The following is a 9,593-nucleotide window of genomic DNA, read 5'->3' as shown; positions in this document are numbered from 1 at the left end:
AGGCTGAGCGTTTCGTGGATACTTTCAAGCGAGGACTTGCTAAACTACAAGCTGGGGAAAATAGTAGCAACTTTTCGTCAATGGATTTTCTTTCTGTTTTCCTACAGTGTTATAGGTTCATTCCAAATCCAAATGTTCCTAACAAGTTGTCTCCGGCTGAAGCACTAATGGGTAGACAAATACGGACATCATTGGATTTACTGAAACCTTCTTCTTACCAAGTATCTACAAATGAGAAACAGCTTAAGCAAGAGATGCAATATAATCGAAAACACGGAGCAAGAGATAAAATTTTCGATCCGGGTACGCAAGTTTTTGTTCAGGTTCATGCAGCAAATAAATGGTCGTGGATACCTAAAAAAATCATTGAGCGGGTTGGCAAAGTTCTGTATAATGTGCTTGTTCAAACACGAAGTCGACTGGTTCGTGCACACGCCAATCAACTGAAGTTTAGGCACAGTGACAAAGACGAAAAAGAACTTCCCGCGAAAATTCTCATCAATGTCTTCGATCTCACAGACACTATACAACAACAAACATTACAAGAAACTCAGCAAGTAGTTACACATCACGAAGCACTTTGCGACAAAGAACAAGAAGTTGATCCAGTTTTAGCTAATTCTACACAACAGCAAGTGGATTTACTGCCTCAAGTTTCTTCACAACAGCAAGTGGATTCTCAACCACAAAGTGTAATGCAACAAAGAGAGACGTCGTCCGAGACACTGCAGTTGGAACATAAAAAGTCTACGCCATCTGAATCTCTACCGGCTTCCGAATCTGCAAGGCCAATTCGGCAATCAGCGCGAACACAACGCAGTCCAATCAGATACAAGGATTACGTCTGTCAACGTCTTTAAAAGGGGGAGATGTAGTAATCGATACATCAATACATCGATATCGTTACTACAATCAAATGTCGACATCCTAGAAACCGATACACAATCATTCAATTATTTCTTAACAACGATTCTCTTGTTCGTTGTGTATCTTCATTCATTCCAAGTTCATTCCTGTAACCATTCACACGTTTTAATAAACGACTCAAGTTTTCTTTTAAAGAACAAAGTTAGTTTATTTTTGTGAGTGAACAAACATAACAAATATATATTCTTTAATTGAAGGTTATGGCCTCTCATTGAAGACCATTATTTATACCTTATTATAAATCTCTATTATTAATTAGGAAAATCTATAATCTCTGGTTTGGTTTGATGCAAAAATGGTTCAGTGGACCGAAAGTCTATAATCTCTACTTAGTTATGAAACACCGAATTTCATGATTGGCCACTGCATTGAAATTTGAGTTTGGAGATTCGAGACCTGAGGCTGCCTTTACATGCGGCGTAACTTGCGTAAGCGTAACTTGCGCCAAACTCCGTCAACCAATCAAATCGTTTCATCTACTATATGCATATCCGCTTAGTTATTTAACGCATTTTACGCTTTTGCCGATACGCCAAATCCAATTTTTCACGTAAATCGGTAATGCATATGTATTAGTGATGTGTGTGTACGTGCAATCACCAAGTATTGTAATGTAATTTGACTCACAAAAATTAGAAAAAATGGATCAAATTCAGGTAAGGTAACAAGTTTTAAAACATTCTATATAAAGTTTCTAAAAATAATATATTTGATACTTGAACATAATTCGGTACATTGCTTGCACAGTATGACGAGATAATTTTAAGGTTATGCCTAATAATTAGTATTATCTGTTATTTGCATGTCTGGATTAGTTTTAGCACTCTGCTGCAACTTATACATTTTTACTTACATTTTTTTTTTAATACAGCATAAATGTGAATACTGCGGATGGCTTTTTCGTTTCAACACAGACTTTGTTGATCATAACTGCTTTAAACATTATATTGAACAAGTAGACCACGTTAATATTGCCGAAAATCATGTCGTGACAATATATATGTGACTTTTTAAGTTCGCTTCGTTCCATTAAATAAATGAAGTACTTATGTATATTATACTTAACAGTTGAAAAAAAATCCAATGGTTGACAGAAAAGAAAAATTGGATGAACTATTAATCGAAGCAGTTAGAAGCAAACGTGGACTGTATGATTCTTGTATACCTGCTTCGGAGAGAACTATGTTGCGCAAAAATGCATTATGGATGGAAGTTTTGAATATACTACAAGGTATATTTTACTATCTAGAAGGACTTTTCTTTTATTTTTCTTATCATATAGTAAATAAGTTTTAGAATCAAAGTATATTATTTATCAAGGATTTCTCAGTCCAGAGGAAGCTAAAGCTCGATGGAAGTATCTGTGAGATAATTATATAAAAGCTCGCAAGAAGATTCGAGCATACATACTCAGTAGATCGGCAGCTACTGCTACTAAAACCAATAATAACTCGAGGTTTCAATATTATGAGCTTATGAGATTCCTGAACGAATCATTGCAAACACGACAGTAAGTTCTTATTCTTTAACATTCACATGTACATCACTTTTATTGTTTGGTAAGAAATTGAAGAGAATATGTCACATGTGTGATCCATTCATTAATAAATTTTAGGACAGTAAGTCCATTACCAGATGCCAGTGCTAAGAATGAAGTAGTCACTTCATTTAACACAGAAAATGAGCAACACAAAAGTAATGCTATAGCTGGACCTTCGAAAACGCTTCACACACAGATTTCAGCCAGCAACAATTCTCCACAGACTTCCTTATATGTTTCTTCACGGACGTCGACACCTACAAATATTTCTCCACAGTCGCTCGATTCTGTTGACGTTTTTTCACAAACCCCGACATCCACAAAAGATTTTTCATCAACTGAAAATAGAGTACCTACACAAACACGAACTACAAAATTGAAACGTTTGTTTATTTATTAAATAAAAAGAGCCAATACAAGCCGTAAACAAAGTATTTGTGTTTAAATGTTTTGTTCTATGTTTAATGTCAAACAATGTCAACAACGTTTTCAAAACGATAAAGATTTTAAAACGTTAAACATAGAATAAATTATTTAAACACAGACTCTGTTTACGTCTTGTATTAGCCTTTTTTTATTTATTAAATTTTACAAGCAGAAATATATAATAATTTGTTTATTTATTTTCATTTGTCGGAATTTCTTATAATTTTTACAGCGAAAATGACGTTTTAATTTCTTTGTAGAATCGGAGCAAATCTTTTTTGACGATTACAAGCCGCCTGCAAAAAGTAAATGTTTTTTAATTTAAGTTTTTTATTATATTGANGTACAATAAAATATTTCTATTATTAACATTTTGGAAAACAAGTCCTTTATTAAATATACCTACAGCCTAATAAAACTTTAAAAAATAAAAAATTTATTTTCTTTTAGAGGAATTAAGTACATGTGACAAAGTAGTAAATAATCTTCCTTACCTTCACGTTTTCAATAAATAAAAAAAAAATAAATGTATCAATTCCAAACTTCAAAAGCTAATTAATATATATATATATATATATATAATGTATTTACTCGATTATTAGCAGTTAATACTTTTTATCCGATAGTATATCCGATATTGTCAGTAGTTAACAAGACCGGTCTTATTTACTACAATCCTAACCTCACCGTGCATACGACTACATATATTACGCTTTCACACATTCTTACATGCAAAGTATCCAATTTCCATGACGCGTATTTAACAATACTCGTAAATAATAATAACCAATCGAGAAGCCACTTAGTATTTCTGCTGTATTGTATAATAGAAGGCCTGATTTGTTATTGGTTAGCTTTACAAAAATCGTGTTTACGCTTTACGCGAATTTAATNAAATACGCGCCATGTAAATGGCGACTTTCAGAATGGCGTAACTTCTAGCGTAACTTCTTCTAGTAAATTTAGTAAATTACTATATACGCAAGTTACGCTTACGCAAGTTACGCCGCATGTAAAGGCAGCCTGAGAGTTAAAATTTGAGATTGGAGACGAGATCTAAGATTTGAGAAGCGACTATGAATTCGGGCCTAAGAGTCGACAAAAATCAAACTGCACTTTTGCTAAAAATGCATTACAAAAACTGCTTTTATGTAGTTTAATTTTTTAAATCTTAAGGACCAAATTGCAAAATCTCCGACTCTTTACTATAAAGTTACGTACTTATATAAAGGATACTAATTTAAAAACTTAATTTAAAAACTCACGACAACACATCACTAAATCAAAAAAAAGGAGCGGACGAGATAAACAACAAACTGGAAATAGAAGTTTTTTGTTCGATTATCGATTATTTGCAACCCAAAAACAATCATACAATCGATTAATCGAATTTGTAACAATTGCAAAAAAAAACAATTGATTATGAACAATAACAATTCGATTGTCGATTAATCAAGTCACAATTGGCCATTTCTAGTTGGGAAAAAACGATTTAAGAATCTGGCAACACTGCGCGTTGTGTACGTAGCTGGAAAGCTCCCATTACCGCTACCTAAATTTTATACGAACAAACAATTGCGACTTATATACGTATAGATAATTATAGGAAAACCAAAACTAAAACTTAAACAGAGAAACAACATAGAGAAATTTTAGAGAAAAAACAAATGCAAATTGAGCACTATTTTTACAATGAACTATATTGATATAAGCTACAGGTTAATACGTGCAGTTCGTGAAGGAAACCTAGAAAGAGCAAGGGAGATACTTACTTATTATGGACTATCTTATTCACAAGCATGGAAAGAAGGATATGTTTTACTTTGTGATGCTATTGAGAATAGGCATACAGAAGTTATTAAACTACTTTTAACAAACGGTTCTAAAGTTAACAGCAACACTGATGAAACTGATAATACACCACTTAATTTTGCTGTTAAAAACGGTGACATAGAAATTGTTAAGATGCTCCTAGACAGACGTGCTAACGTTAATGCTACAACTAGGTATGGCANAACTCCGCTTCACAATGCGATTGAAAATAATAAAATAGAAATTGCTGAATTACTTTTAAATCATGGAGCTAACATTACTGCCAGTGATAAGTTAGGTATAACTTATATTGCAGCTGAGACAAGATATTTACAGATTGATGAATATCTTTTACAACATGGAGTTTACTTGGAGAGTTAATTCTACATATATCTCTTTCTTTTCAGGTGTTACACCACTGTGTCTCGCTGTTCAAAAAGGACATGTAGATGGTGTTAAGATGCTCATGGACAGAGGTACTAACGTTAATGCTGAAACTCAGGATGGCACAACTCCACTTCACGATGCGATTGAAAATAAGGAAATAGAAATTGCTGAATTACTTTTAAATCATGGAGCTAATGTTAATGCCAGTGATAATTTAGGTATAACTTTATATTGCAGCTGAGAAAAGATATTTACAGATTGATGAACATCTTTTTGAACATTAAGTTTACTTGGAGAGTTAATTCTACATACATCTCTTCTTTTTCAGGTGTTACACCACTGTGTCTTGCTGTTAAAAGAGGACATGTCGATGGTGTTAAGATGCTCATGGACAGAAGTGCTAACGTTAATGCTGAAACTCGGGATGGCACAACTCCACTTCACGATGCGATTGAAAATAAGGAAATAGAAATTGCTGAATTACTTTTAAATCATGGAGCTAATGTTAATGCCAGTGATAATTTAGGTATAACTTTATATTGCAGCTGAGAAAAGATATTTACAGATTGATGAACATCTTTTTGAACATTAAGTTTACTTGGAGAGTTAATTCTACATACATCTCTTCTTTTTCAGGTGTTACACCACTGTGTCTTGCTGTTAAAAGAGGACATGTCGATGGTGTTAAGATGCTCATGGACAGAAGTGCTAACGTTAATGCTGAAACTCGGGATGGCACAACTCCACTTCACGATGCGATTGAAAATAAGGAAATAGAAATTGCTGAATTACTTTTAAATCATGGAGCTAACGTTAATGCCAGTGATAATTTAGGTATAACTTTATATTGCATCTAAAAAGATATTTACAGATTGATGAACATCTTTGTGAACATTACGTTTAATTGGATAGGTAATTCTACATACATCTCTTCCTTTTCAGGTGTTACACCACTGTTTCTCGCTGTTAAAAGAGGACATGTCGATGGTGTTAAAATGCTCATGGACAAAGGTGCTAACGTTAATGCTGAAACTCGGGATAGCACAACTCCGCTTCACGATGCGATAGAAAATAACGAAATAGATATTGCTGAATTATTCTTAAATCATGGAGCTAACGTTAATGCCAGTGATAAGTCAGGTATAATTTTATATTGCAGCTGAGAAAAGATATTTACAGATTGATGAAAATCTTTTACGCCCGTTTTTAGCATCTCGGATTAAGAGGGTATTCGATACCGACTATAGCGACCTGTAAACCGACGGTCTTAAATCAGATCTGTGTCGTATTTNCTGCATCAAATTTAAAATGCTTTTCCAGAAATAAGTAAATTGTGCTAAGAAATGGCTGGTGTGCTTTGGAATGTCAAAATTCAGCACAAATTTTTTCTTAGATTGTTTTCTTCTATTGCCTCACCATATATTCATGGATGTAGAATTATATCTAAGCTTATGTACGTACTTGTACTGAATTACCGCCAAACATACGACAAGACCAAATTGAATGAGCTATTCAAATTATGATTTGACTATCTCATTGATGAGAGAAATCTGAGTTTGTGATGATGTGTATTTGATACCATATACTATCAATATGAATATAAAACAAGTTCAAAAAAGCATTATATACCTATTTTCAAAAGCTTTATATAATTTTATATATTTATTTGCTTCTGTAAAAGCGCTTTTAATGTTGTGCAGTAAATAAAATTAGAAAATAAAGAAATTTAGGTTATAAAAACGTCGGTTTACAGGACTCTATGGTCGGTATCCAGTACCGCCTTAANTTAATCAGCGATTAAGTATCAATCGTTTTGGTCCGTTCTGCTAAACGATTGATACGTCTGGCATTTCCAATAGAATAATCGGCCGATTAAGTCATTTGAAGATGATGAGAACGGGCGTTAGAACATTAAGTTTAATTGGAGTGTTAATTCTACATACATCTCTTCTTTTTCAGGTGTTACACCACTCTGCCTTGCTGTTAAAAGAGGACATGTCGATGGTGTTAAAATGCTCATGGACAGATGTGCTAACGTTAATGCTGAAACTCTAGATGGCACAACTCCGCTTCACGATGCGATTCAACATGAGAAATTAGAAATTGCTGAATTACTTTTAAATCATGGAGCTAACCTTAATGCCAGTGATAAGTCAGGTATAACTCTATATTGCAACTGAGAAAGGATTAATCTGTAATATACAGATTGATGAACATCTTAAACCATAGAGTTTATATTACTTCTACTTAACTACATCTATTCCTTTACACTAGGTGTTACACCACTGCTTCTTGCTGTTAAAAAAGGACATGAAAAATTTGTCGACTCGATTTGTTTTGACAGACGTCCTAACGTATTTACTAAATCTCGATATAGCGCAACTTTGTTTCCTAATGCTATTGAAAATAGGGAAATAAAACTTGCTGAAGTATTTTTAAATCATGGAGTTAACGTTAACGCCAACGGTATAACTTCTCTTTATATTGCAAACGAGAAAGGATACAGATTGATGAACATCTTTTAAAACATGAAGGTTAACCCACAATTGGTACACTGGTGCAAATTCGCACTACAGAAAAAATGAGATTATGTATACAAATGGTTTAGTTTTTACAATATGAAAAAGAAAGATATTATACCTTAATTTACAAAACGCTCGCATTCAGTGCATAGTGCTGAGCGATGATTATCGCACATTCTGCGCAAGCAATTCGAATATCTCATACGTGTCTCACACTAGTGTACCACTTGAGGGTTTATTGGAGGGTTAATTCTACATATATTTCTTTTTTTCAGGTGTTACATTACTGTGGTTTGCTATTCACAGAGGACAATTAAATGGTGTTAAAATGCTTTTGGACAAAGGTGCTAACGTTAATGGTGAAACTCGGTATGGCACAACTCCGCTTCATGATGCGATTAAATATGACAAAATGGAAATTGCTGAATTCCTTTTAAATCATGGAGCTAACGTTAATGCCAGTGATACTTACGGTATATTTTTATATTGCAGCTGAAAAAAGATATTTACAGATTGATGAACGTCTTTTTGAACATTAAGTTTCATTGGAGAGTTAATTCTGCATACATCTCTTCCTTTTCAGGTATTTCACCACTGTATCTNGCTGTTCAAAAAGGACATGTAGATGGTGTTAAGATGCTTATCGACAGAGGTGCTAACGTTAATGCTGAAACTCGGTGGTCGGGCACAACTCCGCTCCACTATGCGATTGAATATGAGAAAATGATAATTGCTGAATTACTTTTAAATCATGGAGCTAATGTTAATGCCAGTCATGAGTTAGGTATAACTCTATAATGCACTTGAGAAATTATATATATATATTTTTGAACATTTTTCGAAACATGGAGTTTATGTTAATTTTACATATATGTCTACATTTACACCAGGTGTTACACCACTACGTCTTGCTGCTAAAAATGGACATGGACAATTTGTTAAGATGCTTCTTGACAGAGGTGCTAACGTTAATGCTGAAACTCGGGATGAGACAACTCCGCTTCACGATGCGATTGAAAATAAGGAAATAGAAATTGCTGATTTACTTTTAAATCATGGAGCTAACGTTAACGCCAGTAAAGCGAACGGTATAACTCTTCTTCCCTTTGCAGCTGAGAAAAGATATTTCCAGATTGATGAACATCTTTTACAACATGGAGTTTACTTGGAGAGTTAATTCTACATATATCTCTTTCTTTTCAGGTGATACACCACTGTGTCTCGCTGTTCAATATAGACATGTAGATGGTGTTAAGATGCTTATCGACAGAGGTGCTAACGTTAATGCTGAAGCTCGGGACGGCACAACTCCACTTCACGATGCGATTAAAAATAAGGAAATAGAAATTGCTGATTTACTTTTAAATCATGGAGCTAACGTTAACGCCAGTAACGATAACGGTATAACTCCTCTTCCCTTTGCAGCTGAGAAAAAATATTTACAGAGTGATGAACATCTTTTACAACATGGAGTTTACTTGGAGAGTTAATTCTACATATATCTTTTTCTTTTCAGGTGATACACCACTGTGTCTCGCTGTTCAAAAAGGACATGTAGATGGTGTTAAGATGCTTATTGACAGAGGTGCTAACGTTAATGCTGAAACTCGGGATGGCACAACTCCGCTTCATTATGCGATTAAATTTGACAAAATGAAAATTGCTAGATTTCTATTAAATCATGGAGCTAACGTTAATGCCAGTGATAAGTCAGGTATAATTTTATATTGCAGCTGAGAAAAGATATTTACAGATTGATAAACATCTGTTTAAACATTAAATGGAGAGTTAATTTTACATATATCTCTTCCTTTTCAGGTATTACACCACTGTGTCTCATTGCTCAAAAAAGACATGTAAGTAGTGTTCAGGTGCTTTTGGACAAAGGTGCTAAAGTTAATGCTGAAACTCTGGATGGCACAACTCCGCTTCATCTTGCGATTCATTTTGAGAATATGAAAATTGCTGAATTACTATTA

At 33.9% G+C, this 9,593-nt stretch overlaps 1 protein-coding gene across 1 annotated transcript in view; it reads left to right on the top strand.

Moving 5' to 3' along the window:
* The first annotated feature begins 4,417 nt into the window (after positions 1–4,417).
* Positions 4,418–9,593, top strand: part of LOC109861960 (ankyrin-3-like) — a 6,547-nt gene continuing 1,371 nt past the window's right edge. The window contains exons 1-13 of the mRNA XM_020441820.1: positions 4,418–5,003; positions 5,113–5,310; positions 5,421–5,618; positions 5,729–5,926; positions 6,035–6,232; positions 7,052–7,249; positions 7,367–7,558; positions 7,890–8,087; positions 8,198–8,398; positions 8,505–8,702; positions 8,818–9,015; positions 9,131–9,328; positions 9,433–9,591. Coding sequence (XP_020297409.1) covers positions 4,586–5,003; positions 5,113–5,310; positions 5,421–5,618; positions 5,729–5,926; positions 6,035–6,232; positions 7,052–7,249; positions 7,367–7,558; positions 7,890–8,087; positions 8,198–8,398; positions 8,505–8,702; positions 8,818–9,015; positions 9,131–9,328; positions 9,433–9,591 — 2,752 coding nt within the window. The 5' untranslated portion in view covers positions 4,418–4,585. The remainder of the gene's footprint in view (positions 5,004–5,112; positions 5,311–5,420; positions 5,619–5,728; positions 5,927–6,034; positions 6,233–7,051; positions 7,250–7,366; positions 7,559–7,889; positions 8,088–8,197; positions 8,399–8,504; positions 8,703–8,817; positions 9,016–9,130; positions 9,329–9,432; positions 9,592–9,593) is intronic.

This window comes from Pseudomyrmex gracilis, unplaced genomic scaffold (genome assembly GCF_002006095.1).
Source record: "Pseudomyrmex gracilis isolate BER0280 unplaced genomic scaffold, ASM200609v1 scaffold_1200, whole genome shotgun sequence".
NCBI lineage: Eukaryota > Metazoa > Arthropoda > Insecta > Hymenoptera > Formicidae > Pseudomyrmex > Pseudomyrmex gracilis.
The sequence above is the reverse complement of the archived record's forward strand: the minus strand, read 5'-3'. Positions and strand labels throughout refer to the sequence as shown.